General features: G+C 61.5%; 1 protein-coding gene across 1 annotated transcript; it reads left to right on the forward strand.

The window, feature by feature from the left end:
* Window positions 1-3619: 3619 nt before the first annotated feature.
* On the forward strand, window positions 3620-9634 carry LOC135328594 (scavenger receptor cysteine-rich type 1 protein M130-like; the record flags this gene model as incomplete). Its single annotated transcript, XM_064513475.1, has 12 exons — window positions 3620-3650; window positions 4202-4522; window positions 4682-4996; window positions 5142-5450; window positions 5668-5982; window positions 6282-6599; window positions 6678-7013; window positions 7282-7659; window positions 7945-8082; window positions 8428-8523; window positions 9200-9328; window positions 9510-9634. Coding segments are annotated over 12 exons (2811 nt in total), but the record flags the coding sequence as incomplete, so codon positions are not given.
* Window positions 9635-16097: the final 6463 nt, after the last annotated feature.

Raw genomic sequence — 16097 nt, forward strand, 5'->3', positions numbered from 1 at the left:
GTTGCTGGTCTGCACCTCGTCCCTGCTGTCTGTACACAGTGGGAAAATCCCCACACTGGGGCACTGGAGCTGTCTGTTGTGCTGCAGCTGCAAAATATGTCCCCACGTGGCAGCTGAGCTTGCCTGGGCAGGGAGGGATTCCCACCAGCTGTGAAGCGACTGTGGGCAGGTGCTAGCCACCCTCGTCCCTGCCCTGACAGAGGGCTCCCGGATGTTGGATGGAGGGCGCATTCTGAGGTGGAGCGAGGTGCTGGGAACTGCCCTGCCCTTGGGTGGGTGCTGCTGCCACAACTTAGAGGTGGCCCGAGAGACCTGCAAGGCACTGCTGGGCTGAACTGCTTTGCTGGTACAGCCAGCCACGAGCACAGGTCCCCTTGACCCCCCAGTCCACCTAGCTACCTACTGCAGATGCTGAAGCAGCCACCCTTCCAGGCATTGTGTGGGAGGGAAACAAGGGGGCAGGGCTGGGGCTGTGCCTGATTCACTGGACCTGAAAAGGGCACAGACCGGAAGTGGCATCGTCCCATGTTCCCACTGCAGTCGGTGGGGAGAAACAGGCCGTAAAAGGGAGAATGCAGGTGCAGGCTGGGCTGAACCATCCCGGGCGCTGTCTCCCTCTGCCCTCCCAGTTCTGCACCAGCACCTGCACTAGCAGGGAGTAGGGCCTGGCAGCTCGGCAGTGACATTACAACCTGAGGCCAATGCCGCACAGGGTAAAGAAGCTCTTTGTGTCAGGAAGGCCTTGAAGTGGCCAGAGCTTTCCAGATCCTTTTGCCTTGGGGTGACGTTTCAGTGCATCTGCACAGGGCCGACAGCGTGGCACGACTGAAGCTGCCCTGCGCTCTGCCTTGTGTTCACGGAAGCACAGACGCACACAACGGCAGAGATTGGAAGGGACTTCTGGAGATCATCGAGGCCAATGCCCCTGTCCATGAGGGTCATCTAAAGCCCATCGCCCAGGACCCTATCCAGATGCCTCTGCAATGCCTCCAAAGACGGAGACTCCACAGCCTCCCCGGGCAACCTGTTCCCAGGCTCCGTCACCCTCACAGGAAAGAAGCTTTTCCTTCTGGGCAGACGGAACTTCCTGGGTTTCAGGTTGTGCCCGTTGCCTCTCATCCTATCGCTGGGCACCACTGAAAAGCTCTTGACACCCTCCCTTCAGATATTTATGCCCACTGATAAAGATCTCCCCACAGGCTTCCCTTCTCCACCATGAACAGGCCCAGTTCTCTCAGCCTTTCCGCGTGTGACAGATGCTCCCATCCCTTAAGCATCATACGAGCCAAATGGGCCTTGACATTCCGAGCCCCATCCTTGCCTGATTGGACAACATCCCTCCATTCCTCCCACATTTCCTGAGGCTGGCTCCAAACCGGCCCTTCCTCAGCTTTTCACAGTTCTCCTTAACCGTGGTGTCAAACAAGTGTCGCATAGGATTGGTGTGCTGTTGGAGTGGCCCTACTGATGAGGAGATCCTAAGAAATAAGGCTCCATTTCAAGCTGACTGTGCTTCCTCTTGCTTTAGAGTACAAACAGAAATGCAGAGCACACACGATAAGAGAGTTCTTGCAGGCAAGCTTGATTCTCATGCACTGCTGGACCCTCCTCTCCTGCCTGAGCCCTTTCCCTAAGCACAGTGGCCTGGGAGACCTCACGGGCAAAGCTCCTCCTCCCTTCCTCCTCTTGTATGTGCCCTTTTTCACTGGAGTTCGGGTCAGCTTATCCAGGCCACCCTCCTGAGGCATTAGCTCATCTCCTGAGCCTCGCGACAGAGGCTTGTGCTTGCTGGAGGCTGTCCTTCATTCCCTGCATGGGAATGCCCTATCCAGACGCTTCTGCAATTTCTCCAAGAACAGAGATTCCACAACCTCCCCAGGCAACCTGTTCCAGGGCTTCCTCACAGGAAAGAAATTTTTCCTTCTGGGCAGACAGAACTTCCTGGCTCTTGATACCCTCCCTTCAAATATTTATACCCACTGATAAAGATCCACCCCCCCAGGCTTTTCTTCTCCACCATGAACAGGCCAAGCTCTCCCAACCTTTCCTCATGTGACTGATGTTCTCATCCCTTAAGCACCTTAGGAGCCAAATGGGCCTTGACCTTCCAAGCCCCATCCCTGCCTACTCGGATAAAATCCTGATCCTCTTGCACTACTGGACCCTCCTCTCCTGCCTGAGCCCTTTCCCTAAGCACAGCAACCAGGGAGACCTTGTTGGCAAAGCTCCTCCTCCCTTCCTCCTCCTCTATGTGCCCTTTTTCACTAGAGCTCAGGCCAGCTTAGCCGGGTCACCCTCCTGAGGAATCAGCTCATCTCCTGAGCCTCGCGACAGAGGCTTGTGCTTGGTGGAGGCTCTCCTTCATTCCCTGCTGGCTGTCCTACACTCAGGTAGGTGCTGGGGAGGTTAAATGTGATGATCACAAAGGCAAAGCCCTGACAGTGATGCCACCCACACAGAGCGATATTAAGCTGGGGGAGGTCTCCACTCCTGGCCAGACCGTCCCCTTGACCAGCTGGCTCAAGGGAACCAACACCGGTCTCCCATATCCCTCAGATTTGTCTGAAGAGGCCCTCAATCACTCTGGATTTGCTCCAGGTCTCTGTGGCAGTGGCACTGCAAAGAGATACTGATACACAGAAGCCTAGCGTTATCGTACTCTGAAATGCAGCTGGCTGAGCAGAAACAGAAGCAGGTGGTGAGATGCTGGCTGTTCAGCAGGCCCAGCAGGTGCATGTGCTCTGACACACAGCAGCACTCAGGCTGCTGCTGCTGCTTCCGCGTGGGGGCTGGTGTGCAGTGGGGGAACCAACTCCTTCCTGCCTCGGCACTGCATGCGGCAAGCGTGGCTGCCATGGGGACTGTGGGGCTGAGGGGCACAGGCCTGCAGGCAACTGGGCAGCACCTCCATCCACCCACAGGCTGCTGTGAGGTGCCCAGGCCCTCCTGCCAATGTGCCATGGAGCCTGGGGCTGGGCTTGACTTGGTGCCGCCCTGGAGCTTTCTAGCCCAGAGCCAGCCCCAGTGCCTGCCCCATGTGGAGGGCTGCAGTGAGGAGGGACCTGGTGCCAGAGGTCAGCCCCACAGCAGCAAGGAGGCTGCAGCAGATGCTGCCCCCTGCAGAGGACGGTCCCTTTCAAGGAAGGGCTCTTGCCACACTCCCTGGCACAGTGTGACACACCCAGACCCATGCGGGATCAGGCATAGGAAGGGCCCACACACCCTGCACCCACTGCAGCACCCAGGTGGGGAGCCCTGCTCAGATCATCATCAGGCTCCCCACGGGGACAGCCAGGCAGGCACCCACCCACTGGTGGGGTGCATGTGATGGCAGAAGTGGAGCCGAGACGCATATATGGGCATGCACGGGGATGGAGAAGGTTATTGGAGGCTGGGGCTCCGTCAGATGGGAGATAACCCTCCTGATAACGTCTCAAAAGGTGCCTAACACTGTTGATTGGCTGCCCTGGCAGCGAGGCCTGCACCTCTGCCTATATATTGCCCTCCCCACCACAGCAGCCTCTGGTGGCCCAGGAGGCAAGCAGGAGCTGGGGGCTGCAGCATTGGGCAGGAGGTGTTTGGGATGGCCACCATCAGCCAGCTCCTTGCCAGCGCACTGGGACTGCTGCTGTGCGTGCAGCTCTGCAGGGGTGAGTGCCTGTGGGCTCCCCGGGGCTGGAGCTGCCTGCCTTCATGTCGAGAGTGGGAGGCAGCCCTGGGGTTGGGGAAGACACGATGGGGCTGGGGTGGCCCCCATGGGCCTGTGTGTGACCTGCTGGGCAGGCTTCCCAAGGACACCAGTGGAGACATCCCACCTGGACAGCTCTCGGGCACTCGCGGTGCCTGGGGTGTGCTGGGGACAGGGTTTTTGCAGTGGGGCCAAACACTGAGCACATGTGGCAGTATGCATGCCCCACAGTTTTCCCCTTGTGTCAGGTGCTGGACATTCAGGGGCTGGATACGGCCCTGCCTTTCTTCACAGCTCACATCCTGCAGTGCCCCCAGGGCTTTTCCACATACACGGCCATATGCCAGGGCCCAAGAACCAGGCCCGCAGTGGGGAGTGGAGGCCATCAGGGCAGGGAACAGCTGTGGGACAGAGCCCCCTGGGCCAACCTGGCAGGGCAGGCTGCACCAGGCACCCGTGGCATCATGCGGGGGCTCCACATCCTCCTTTGTGGTCCCACATGGGCACCCACAGGCACTGAGGAGCTGAGACTGGTTGACGGAGGCAGCCGCTGCGCCGGTCGGGTGGAGGTGAAGCACGAGGGCCAGTGGGGCACCGTGTGCAGCTATGACATCCTCTGGGATGTCCGCGGGGCCTCCGTGGTCTGCAGGCAGCTGGGATGTGGCACCGTGGCCAGGACTTCCCCATACACCCCATTTGGGGCAGGGGCTGGCCGGATTTGGCTGCAACCCTTCTTCTGCCGTGGCACCGAGACAGCGCTCCACCACTGCCCCCACTATGGCTGGGGCCAGCACTACTGCGGACATGACTGGGACGTGGGGGTGACATGCTCAGGTGAGGGATTAGGTGACTGTGCTGGGGGGCAGCCCTTTGGCTGCACGCGGTTGGGAACCATTATGGCCATGCCCAGTGCCTCCCCACCAGGGACTCCCCGGGTGTGGGAGTGGCGCTGGAGGGCAGCACTCTCATGCCCTGAGGGCACCTCTAATGCAGATGCTGTGGAGCTGAGGCTGGTGAATGGAGGTGGTCCCTGTGCAGGCAGAGTGGAGGTGAAGCTGCGGGGCCAGTGGGGGACGGTGGCAGATAATGAATGGGACATGGAAGATGCCGAGGTGGTGTGTCAGCAGCTGGGCTGGGGCTCAGCCAAAAGCGCCCATGCCTGGACCCGCTTTGGGAAAGGGTCTGGACCAATTCATCTGGCTGTCGTTGACTGTCGCGGGGATGAGTCCGCCCTCTGGGAATGTACTATCAAGGGATGGGAGCTGTACAATGGAAGCCATGGCTGGGATGTTGGCGTGGTCTGCCAAGGTAAGAGCTGTGGTGGTCACAGCCCAGGCTGTCTCGCCCCCGGGGGCCACCTGTGCCAGCACCAAAGCTCTGGTGGCAGCCCCTCCACAACCCCCCAACATGTCCCAGGGACCTCCAGGCGACCCCACACTCTCTTCCCCGGCAGGGTTTGTGCAGCTGGTCGGTGGGGACAGTGCCTGCTCGGGTCGTGTGGAGGTCAGGCAGGGCCGAGGCTGGGCCACCCTCTGCAAGGCCCATGTGGACCTCAACGCTGCCCATGTCATCTGCAAGGAGCAGGGCTGTGGAGCAGCTCTGGCCGTCACCGGGGCAGCACACTTTGGGGCAGGAGCTGGGCCCATCTGGGACGGGGGCTTTGAGTGTGCAGGCAACGAATCCCTCCTGTCTGCCTGCGCCCGCAGGCTGCCCCACGGCCAGGGCTGCACGCACAGCAGTGACGCTGGCGTCATCTGCTCTCGTAAGAGCGTGGGGTGTGGGGCAGAGGCTGCAGCGGGGGGCATGGGGAGACGGGCAGCGGGGACAGGGGTGCCCTGGGCAGGGACGGGGCAGGGAGGCTGCGGGTTGGCTTGTGGCAGCCCCCAGGGCATGGGGAGGCAGAGGGCTGCCATGCCTGCGTGCCCCCGCCATTGTAGCTGCACAGGGCCTTTGTCTCCAGCACCCTTTCTCTCTCCCAGCCTACACGGGCTTCAGGCTGGTGAACGGCAGCACAGAGTGCACAGGGCGGGTGGAGCTGGAGGCACGTGGCACCTGGGGCTCCCTCTGCGACGCTGGCTGGGACATGCCCGATGCCCAGGTGCTCTGCCACCACCTTGGCTGCGGCTTTGCTGCCTCCGTGCCCCGCGGAGGGTATTTTGGGACAGGGAGCGGCCCGCTGTGGCAGGACACTTTTCACTGCAGCGGGACCGAGTCCCACCTGGGAGAGTGCCCTGCCATGGCGCTGGGGACCCCCGCCTGCTCACCGGACCACGCTGCCGCAGTCAATTGCTCAGGTGCGTGTGGGGCAGGTGGCGTCAGACAGGAGGGCCTGCTGTGGGGAGGGGACCCAGCACCCCAAATGGAGGGGTGCCCCTCCTTCTCACTGCCAGCAGGAGCTGTGGGGCACAGGGCCCGTCTGGGGAAGCAGGGCCATGTCAGGGCAGGAGGAGGGCTGAGCCCAGGCATAGGGCAGCAGGCACACGGGCAGGAGGAGGGCAGTGGGGCCATGCTGTCACCCGGGATCCCATGGGGCTCCTTGGCACCCTGCGGTCCCCGCAGCACCTCAGGACATCTTCCCTCTCTGCGGGGACAGGTGGTGCTGAACCCCTGCGGCTGGTGGACGGGGAGAGCCGCTGCGATGGCCGCCTGGAGGTGGCCCTGGGTGGGGCCTGGGGCCGAGTCCTGGCTCAGCAGTGGGATGCCAGCAGTGCCAGCGTGGTGTGCCGGCAGCTCCGGTGCGGCACAGTGCAGAAGGCCTACACCGCCCCAGTGCTGGGGCCAGGCTCAAGCCCCCTGGTGCTGGGCGGGCTCCGGTGTGCGGGCACGGAGGCTCACCTGGCCCAGTGCAACGCCACGCTGCACAGCACCGTGCCACCGGGCCACGTCAAGGAGGCAGCGGTTGTGTGTTCGGGTGAGTGTGCCGGGAAGGGCCCCGGGGCGCCGCGGGGGCCCAAGCAGCTGCCCCGACCCGAGTGGTCTCTGGCTGCAGGGAGCCAGCAGGTGCGGCTGGCGAGCGGCCCTGGGCGCTGTGCTGGGAGAGTGGAGATCTACGTCCAGGGGACCTGGAGTCACGTCTGCGAGGATGCCTGGGACCTCCGGGATGCCGCCGTCGTCTGCCGCCAGCTGGGCTGCGGAGAGGCCCTGGCAGCGCCCGGCTCGGCCCACTACGGCCGGGGCTTGGGGCCAGTGTGGCTGGGTGCCGGCGGCTGCTCCGGAGCTGAGGCAATGCTCTGGGACTGCCCAGCCCCATCCCCGGCCCCAGCCCTGGGGCAGCGTGGTTGCAAGCAGGGCGCCAGTGTGGCAGCCATCTGCTCAGGTCAGTGCTGTGCTCCACCAGGGACGAGTGCAGCGTGGCTGTGGGACCGGCAGTAGCGCCAGCCCTCCCCACCAGACTCCCTGACCACCTCCCCACACCCTGGGCAGTCCCAGGGGGCAAGATGCCGCCTTCACCCCACTGCCCCAGCGTGTCCGTTTCTGGGCGTGCTTCTCTTGGAGCCCTAGGGAGGTGGGCGGGGTGACCGGGACAGCAGGGGTGTCTGCCCACGCCCGCCTGAGCTGTGGCCCCCCATTCTGCCCCCTTGCAGAGCTCACAGCCCTGCGGCTGGCGGGCGGCAGCAGCTGCACCGGGCGCCTGGAGGTCTTCTACAATGGGACATGGGGCAGCGTGTGCGCCAATGGCACCAGCCCTGCGACAGCCGCCGTGGTGTGCCGGCAGCTGGGCTGCGGAGCCACGGGACAGCTGGCATCTGCACCGGCAACCACACAGGGCTCAGGCCCCGCGTGGCTGGCCTGGGTGCAGTGTGAGCTGGGGACCGACTCCCTCTGGCACTGCCCCTCAGCACCCTGGCACCTGCAGCCCTGTGACTTCCCTGGAGACACCCACATCACATGTGACGGGGACCCTGGCAGCACCAGAGCAACTCCCACGCCAGCCATGGCAACTGGCTGTCCAGACGGCGCAGCCTGCACAGGTAGCTCTGCCTGCGCAGGGCAGCGTGGTGGCCCCAGGGATCCTCCAGCTCCGACCAGCACAGCCCAGTGGAGGGGGAGCAGCTCTGGCAAGGAGACCCCAGCTGCCGAGCACTGCCACCCCTCGGCCTCATGCAGGGGTTGGCTCCCGGGCACAGGGGTGCCCTCCTTGGCCTCCCTGTCCCGCCAGCCGCTCCCCTGCACCCCCCCATGCATCCACAGTGATGCAGGACGGGACAGGGTCCCCAGCCTCCCTCCAGCTCCGCCGCATGTTGGTGTCATCACAGGTGCCCACAGGAGCCCCACAGCGGGTGCTGGGGCCATGCCAGTGCCCACCATCCTCTGCATCATCCTGGGGACCCTGCTCTGCCTGGCCCTGGGGGCTCTCGCCATGCAGGCATGGCGCACCATGGCTCAGCACAGAGGTGGGTCGTGCCGGGGGTCTCTGGGGCTGAATCTACCAGGACGAGGCACCAGGGCAGAGCCAGTCAGGGCTGGGGGCTGCTGATGGCTCCCGGGACTGCCCGGCCATGGGACGGCCCGGCTGCACAGGCTGGGGGCAGGCGCAGCAGCGGAGGCCAGGAGGCCAGTGCCGAGCAGGGGCAGGACCCGGCGCAGCATGGGGGCCAGGCAGGGGCACCAGAGCCACTCAGCGGATGGGGCACAGCAGTGGAGCTGGGCCACAGGGATATCGGGGGCACAGCTGGTGACCCCCACCATCCCACGTGCTGTGCCCATGGCCTGGGGTTATGGCTGCCCTTGCTTTCCAGGCCCTGGCAGAGCTGGGGACACAATCTCCGAGGCCGTCTATGAGGAGCTCGACTATACTCTGACGCCGGATTACCAGGAGGTGCACAGTGGCTCAGGTGTGTGCACCCTGGGCCTGGCAGGCTGTGACTCCCAACGGCCCCTTGCTGGCCCAGCCTGGCCCGGCCTGGCACCTCTTTCTGGAGAGGGAGGTCTCTGCACTGAGGCCCCCACGCACCCATTGCTGCAGCAGCTGGGCTTGAAGCCTGGCCACCTGCTGACCACGGGGAGCTGCAGCAGGGGGGTATCTCCTTGCCCTCCACAGTCCCCACTGTATGGCGAGGCTGTCCTGCCCAGGGTGCTGGCTAGGCCATGGGGCTGGGCAGCCTCCACTAACACCACATCCTCCAGACTCACCGTCAGAGGGCTCAGCAACGAAGCTGCCGTATTACACCGACAACAGTGTGGAGGCCAGCAGCCCTGTGACAGCAGCAGGTACAGGGCCGGGGTGCAGGGTCGTGCTACCATGTGCCCAGAGATGCAGCCCTTGCACCACAGCTGGTGCCAGCAGGGGCCACACGCAGTACCTGGAGCAGCATGGCCGTGTGGCCCTTGGTTATTTTCTGGGCCAGCACTCATGGCCAGGGTCGAGCCTCCAGGCTGCAGCCTCCATCCCAGAGTTGGCAGCCCCACGCAGCGGGCCCCCATGTCAGCACCCCCAGCTCCGTGGCTGGTGGCAGCTGGCACAATGCAACCCCTGCCCCAGCCTTCGTTTCACTGCCCCGTCTGTCACAGACACCCCTGCCCTGTCCAGGCATGACCCCCCGGATGGGTACGATGATGCCGTGGCCATGCAGCACCCGAGAGAGGCCGCTGCTCTGGGGCTGAGTGACGGAGATTTCTCTGAGGCAGCGGCGCTGGGAGGTAAGAGGCACTGCAGCCCGCGCAGCAGCCCTACCATACCCAGCGTCGTGCTGTCCCACCGGGTGAGGCTGCTCCCCTGCACTCTGCCGCAGTGGTGGGCCCCACGGTGGGGTGCCCCAGCCCAGGCCTGGCAGCCAGGGCATGAAACAGCCCCTACAGGCACCGGCCTTCCTGTCCCCAGTGGGGAGCCGGCCCTCACTGAGCCACCCGGAGCCGCCGGGAGCCACAACAGACGCCCCAGCCTCAGTGCCCAAGGACGTGGGCTACGATGATGTTGGTGTCAGCGGCCCCAGGACGTCACTGTGAGCATGGTGGGGTCACGCTGCAGCAGCCCTGAGGACATGCGTGGTGCCGTGTGACTCTGCCCCCACAGAGCCACAGCCTGGCCACAGAGGAAATCGTCTGCCTGATTGACCGCCTGCTCAGGCCTGCTGGGGACTACGGGCACTGTGGAAAACTGCCTCCATCATCCCTTCCATGCAGCCCTCCATGCAGCCTTCCATGTGTGTGCTTCCACTGTGCATTTTCTATTAAAAAAACAAGAATTTTTGAGCCTTGGCCCCAGGGTCGGTGCTTTGGGCATGTTGCCATCTCCCAGGGGTGGCTGGGGCAGACACGAAGCACGTCCTGCTCAGCATGAGCCTTCTCGCGCAGAGCCAGTAACTCTCCAGCTGCCCTCACGCGGCTCCGGTTAATGACAGTCGCTGCTGCCGGTGTTTCGTCCACGATGCCCTACACCGGGACGCCTCCCTGCATGGTGCCCCAGCTGCTGTGGCCCACACCTGCCGTAGGGCAGTGCTGTACCAGGCTGACATTTGCCATCGCAGGTGGGGCACACTGCCCATGGCAGGGGCTGCCATGGAGTGAGTGCCGCTCTGCAAAAACAGCCGAGCATCAACAGTGCTGCCCGATGCAGCCATGGTGGAGCAGCTGGCAGACTTCCTCTCCTCACTGGAGGTTTCCCTTGCTGTAAGGCAGGCCTGCAGCCCAAACACAAAGGCAGGACAGTAGTGTGACAATTGCAAATGTCTCAGAGGGAGGCTACCACCTGCCTTCCTGCCTGCCAACAAGCAAAGGCCCCATCTGCAAGAGCAGGGCACACGCTTTGTCTCCTTGATTGGGGGCATCATTGGACACCACTGAAAAGAGTCTGGCCCCATCCTCTTCACACACTCCCTTCACATAGTTATACTAATCAATAAAAATCCCCCCATTCAGGCTTCTCTCCTCCACCATGAACAGGCCCAGCTCTCTCAGCCTTTCCTCGCATGACACATGCTCCCGTCCCTTCAGCATCTTAGGAGCCCTTTGCTGCACTCACTCCAGGAGCTCCATGTCTCTATTGTCTCGGGGAGCCCAGAACTGCACACAGCACTCCAGACGTGGCCTCCCCAGGGCTCAGTAGAGGCAAAGGATCACCTCCCTCCACCTGCTGACAACACTCTGCCTAATGCAGCCCAGCATACCCTTGGCCTTCTTGGCCACAAGGGCACGGTGCTGGCTCGCGGTCAGCTTGTTGTCCACCAGGCCTCCCAGGTCCTTCTCTGCACGGCTGCTTTCCAGCAGGTCAGCCACCACCCTCTACTGCTGCAGCGGGTATTCCTCCCCAGGGGCAGGCCTCTGCACTTCACCTGATTCAGCTTCATGAGGTTCCCATCTGCCCACCTCCCCAGACTGTCAAGCTCGCTCGCAAGGGCAGCACAGCCCCCTGGGCTATCAGCCACTCCTCCTGGTTTTCGATCATCAGCACACTTGCTGTGGGTGCACTCTGTCCCCTCATCCACGTCACTGAGGAAGAAGATGAACAGTACTGCACCCAGCATGGACCCCTGGCAGACACTGCCAGCTACAGTCCTCCAACGAGACTTTGTGCTGCTCATCACAATCCTCTGAGCTCTGCCAGACAGCCAGTTTTCAAGCCACCTCACTGTCTGCCCATCTAACCCACACTTCCTCAGCTTGCCTGTGAGGATGTGATGGGAGACAGTGTCCAAAGCCTTGCTCAAGTCAAGGGAGACAACTTGCCCTGCTCTCCCCTCATCTACCCAGCCAGGCGTCCCATCCTAGAAGGCTCTCACGTTGGTTAAGCATGATTTCCCCCTTTGGGAATCCACACTTGCTACTCTGGATCTGGAAAAGTCAGCCTCTCTTGAGGCTTTCTCCCTGCTCTCCAGGGCCTGGGATATGCGGAGGGCCCGTCTTTGCAGGAAAGACTTTAGCAAAGCAGCATTTAGGATCTCTGCCTTTCCAACATGCTTTGTCACCAGGGCCCTTTCCCCGGTCAGCAGTGAGCCCACAACTTCCCTTCTCCTCCTTTGGTTATTGATGGATTTAAAGAAGCCCTGCTTGCTTCACATCCCTCAACACATTAAACTCCAAAGGGGCCGGGGTCTCGGCCTGGACCTTTTGAGCCACATCCTTCCTACTCAGACAACATCCCTCTATTCCTCCCATGTTTCCTGAGGCTGGCTCCACACAAGCCCTGCCGCAGCTTTTGGCAGTTCTCCTTAACCACGGTGTCAAACAGATGTCCCCTGGCATTGTAGTACTCTAAGAGTAGTTCAGGAAACCACAAGTGTAAGCCAGACACATGCAGCCTCAGGCAACAAGCAAGCTAACGCTGCTGTTACTGTGGCACGGCTGTTTCAACCTCATGAAGAAGGACAAGCGCCACACACCACTGTGCTGCTGGGAGCTGCAGGGATGGGAAAGACAATGACAAGGAGGAAGATCACCGTGGAGTGGGCAGGAGCAGTATAAAGATACACAGTTTGACTATGTTTTCTACCTCAACTGGAAAGAAATCAGCCCCACTACAGCAGGGAGTGCAGCACACTTGATTTCCAAGCTCTGTCATTGCCCCTACTTGGACTCTTCCATCTGGGCTGGACCAGAAGTGCCTCTGCCTGGAGCCAGCACTTGCACTCGCTCCTCTGGCCTTCACGGTCTGGGTGGTATTTTTTGACAGGCACAGCCCACATGGAGCCATGAGCCACCTGGGCCCTGCATGGCCAATGCCTTTTGCTCAGACAGCAAGCAGGTCCTGCGGTGTCCTAGTGGGATGCAAGTACGGAGTTGCACTCTCTGGACTTGTGCACCCCCGAGCTAAAGAGAAACCTGAAACGAGAGCTCAAGGCCCCTGTGACCTTCTGCCCAAACAAGAGCTGGCACAGAGCCTGGCTTGGGTCAGAGTGGTTCAGGTGGGCCCTGTGGGACTCCTGCCACGTGCTTAACCCTGGCTCCCGTTCCCTGATTCAGAGCTGGAAAGCACTGAAACACAGATATGGTTCACCTGAGCAGACACTGAGACAGGACAACCAAAGTCTCCCCCTGTCACCTGCACTGCCCTGGGTGCACCATGGCTGCTTGGAGGCCAGTGTGGCAAACCCCGTGAGCTGTGAGGCTTTGGATACCTTCTGCCTCTTTTCCCCAGAAGCACCAGGGCAGTGAAAGCCATGGGCAGGGAGTGGGCATGGCAGCAGGGCTGTGGCCGTGCAGGCCCCCTGAGGTCAGATGCTGTGGGGCCGGGACAGTGTGTTGCCATCGAGGTGGACCATGCCGTGTGGTCTCAGGCAGCAGTGAATACCTAGGGTCATTTTAGCAGTTCCTCTCCTTTTCCAGCTTGATTGAAAGATTGAACACATTGGGATTAAAGGAAGAAACACAGCAGCAGTTGGCTGCACTCGAGGGAAGAAGGGAATTTTGCTGCTGTCATACCGGTGGGGGAGGACGGTGTCGTTATGGATGGGGGTGCTTTGAATCTCCACGCTCAGGCACACTAGATGCCTGTTGTGCTGCAGCTGGGAAAAATGTCCCCACGTGGCAGCGGGGCTGTCTGGGCAGGGAAGGATTCCCACCAGCTGTGAAGCAACTGTGAGCAGGTGCTGGCCACCTTCGTTCCTGCCCTGGCAGAGGGCTCTCGGATGTCGGATGGAGGGTGCATTCCGAGGCGGAGCGAGGTGCTGGGAATTCCCCTGCCCTTGGGTGAGGGCTGCTGCCACAACTTAGAGGAGGCCCGAGAGACCTGCAAGGCATTGCTGGGCTGAACTGCTTTGCTGGTACAGCCAGCCACGAGCACAGGTCCCCTTGACCCCCCCAGTCCACCTAGCTACCTACTGCAGATGCTGAAGCAGCCACCCTTCCAGGCGTTGTGTGGGAGGGAAACAAGGGGGCAGGGCTGGGGCCGTGCCTGATTCACTGGACCTGAAAAGGACAGAGACCAGAAGTGCATCCTCCTATGTCCCCAGTGACTGCAGGGGGAGAAACAAGCCATACAGGGCGGGGATTGCAAGTGCAGGCTGGACTGAACCATCCTGGGCGCTGTCTCCCTCTGCCCTCCCAGTTCTGCACCAGCACCTGCACTAGCAGGGAGCAGGGCCTGATAGCTCAGCAGTGGCAGTGCCACCTCAGGCCAATGCCGCACAGGGTAAAGAAGCTCTTTGTGTCAGGAAGGCCTTGAAGTGGCCAGAGCTTTCCAGATCCTTTTGCCTTGGACTGAGGATTAAATGCATCTGCACAGGGCCGACAGCGTGGCACGACTGAAGCTGCCCTGCGCTCTGCCTTGTGTTCACGGAAGCACAGAAGCACACAACGGCAGAGGTTGGAAGGGACCTCTGGAGATCATCGAGGCCAATGCCCCTGTCCATGAGGGTCATCTAAAGCCCATCGCCCAGGACCCTATCCAGACGCCTCTGCAATGCCTCCAAAGATGGAGACTCCACAACCTCCCCAGGAAACCTGTTCCCGGGCTCCGTCACCCTCACAGGAAAGAAGCTTATCCTGCTGGGCAGACGGAACTTCCTGGGTTTCAGGTTGTGCCCGTTGCCTCTTGTCCTATCGCTGGGCACCACTGAAAAGCTCTTGACACCCTCCCTTCAGATATTTATGCCCACTGATAAAGATTCCCCCACAGCCTTCCCTTCTCCACCATGAACAGGCCCAGTTCTCTCAGCCTTTCCGCGTGTGACAGATGCTCCCATCTCTTAAGCATCGTAGGAGCCAAATGGGCCTTGACATTCCGAGCCCCATCCTTGCCTGCTTGGACAACATCCCTCCATTCCTCCCACATTTCCTGAGGCTGGCTCCACACCAGCCCTTCCTCAGCTTTTGGCAGTTCTCCTTAACCATGGTGTCAAACAGGTGTCGCATAGCATTGGTGTGCTGTTAGAGTAGCCCTACTGACAAGGAGCTCCTAAGAAATCGAGCTCCATTTCAAGCTGACTGTGCTTCCTCTTGCTTTAGCGTACAAACAGAAATGGAGAGCACACATGATAAGAGAGTTCTTGCAGGCAGTCTTGATTCTAATGCACTGCTGGACCCTCCTCTCCTGCCTGAGCCCTTTCCCTAAGCACAGCAGCCTGGGAGACCTCATTGGCAAAGCTCCTCCTCCCTTCCTCCTCCTCTATGTGCCCTTTTTCACTGGAGTTCGGGTCAGCTTATCCAGGCCACCCTCCTGAGACATCAGCTCATCTCCTGAGCCTCACGACAGACCACTCTTGTGCTCGGCGGAGGCTCTCCTTCATTTCCTGCTTGCTGCTCTGCCCTCGGGCAGATGCTGGGGAGGTTAAATGTGATGACCACAAAGGCAAAGCCCTGCCAGGGACACCACCCATGCAGAGCAATGTTAACCTGGGGGAGGTCTCCACTCCTACCCAGAACGTCTCCTTGACCAGCAGGCTCAAGGGAACCAACACCGGTCTCCCATGACCCTCAGATTTGTCCCAGAGCACCTCGGATGCTCTGGATTTGCTCCAGGTCTCTGTGGCACTGGCACTGCAAAGAGATACTGATACACAGAAGCCTAGCGTTATCATACTCTGAAATGCAGCTGGCTGAGCAGAAACAGAAGCAGGTGGTGAGATGCTGGCTGTTCAGCAGGCCCAGCAGGTGCGTGTGCTCTGACACACAGCAACACTCAGGCTGCCGCTGCTGCTTCCCCTTGGGGGCTGGTGTGCAGTGGGGGAACCGTCTCCTTCCTACTTCAGCGCTGTATGGGGCGAGCGTGGCTGTGTGGGGGCTCACAGGCTGAAGGGCACAGACCTGCAGGCAACTGGGCAGCGCCTCCATCTGCCCACAGGCCACTGTGAGGGGCCCAGGCCCTCCTGCCAATGTGCCATGGAGCCTGGGGCTGGGCTTGACTTGGTGCCACCCTGGAGCTTTCTAGCCCAGAGCCAGCCCCAGTGCCTGCCCCATGTGGAGGGCTGCAGTGCGGAGGGACCTGGTGCCAGAGGTCAGCCCCACAGCAGCAAGGAGGCTGCAGCAGATGCTGCCCCCAGCACAGGACAGTCCCTGTCAAGGAAGGGCTCTTGTCATGCTCCCTGGCACAGTGTGACACACCCAGACCCATGCGGGATCAGGCATAGGAAGGGCCCACACACCCTGCACCCACTGCAGCACCCAGGTGGGGAGCCCTGCTCAGATCATCATCAGGCTCCCCACGGGGACAGCCAGGCAGGCACCCACCCACTGGTGGGGAGCGCATGATGCCAGAAGTGGAGCCGAGACGCATATATGGGCATGCACGGGGATGGAGAAGGTTATTGGAGGCTGGGGCTCCGTCAGATGGGAGATAACCCTCCTGATAACGTCTCAAAAGGTGCCTAATGCCGTTGATTGGCTCCCCTGGCAGCGGGGCCTGCACCTCTGCCTATATATTGCCCCCCCCACCACAGCAGTCTCTGGTGGCCCAGGAGGAGAGCGGGTGCTGGGGGCTGCACTGTGGGGCAGGAGGTGTTTGGGATGGCCACCATCAGCCAGCTCCTTGCCAGCG

This window comes from Dromaius novaehollandiae, chromosome 5, assembly GCF_036370855.1.
Source record: "Dromaius novaehollandiae isolate bDroNov1 chromosome 5, bDroNov1.hap1, whole genome shotgun sequence".
In the NCBI taxonomy this organism is placed as follows: Eukaryota; Metazoa; Chordata; class Aves; order Casuariiformes; family Dromaiidae; genus Dromaius; species Dromaius novaehollandiae.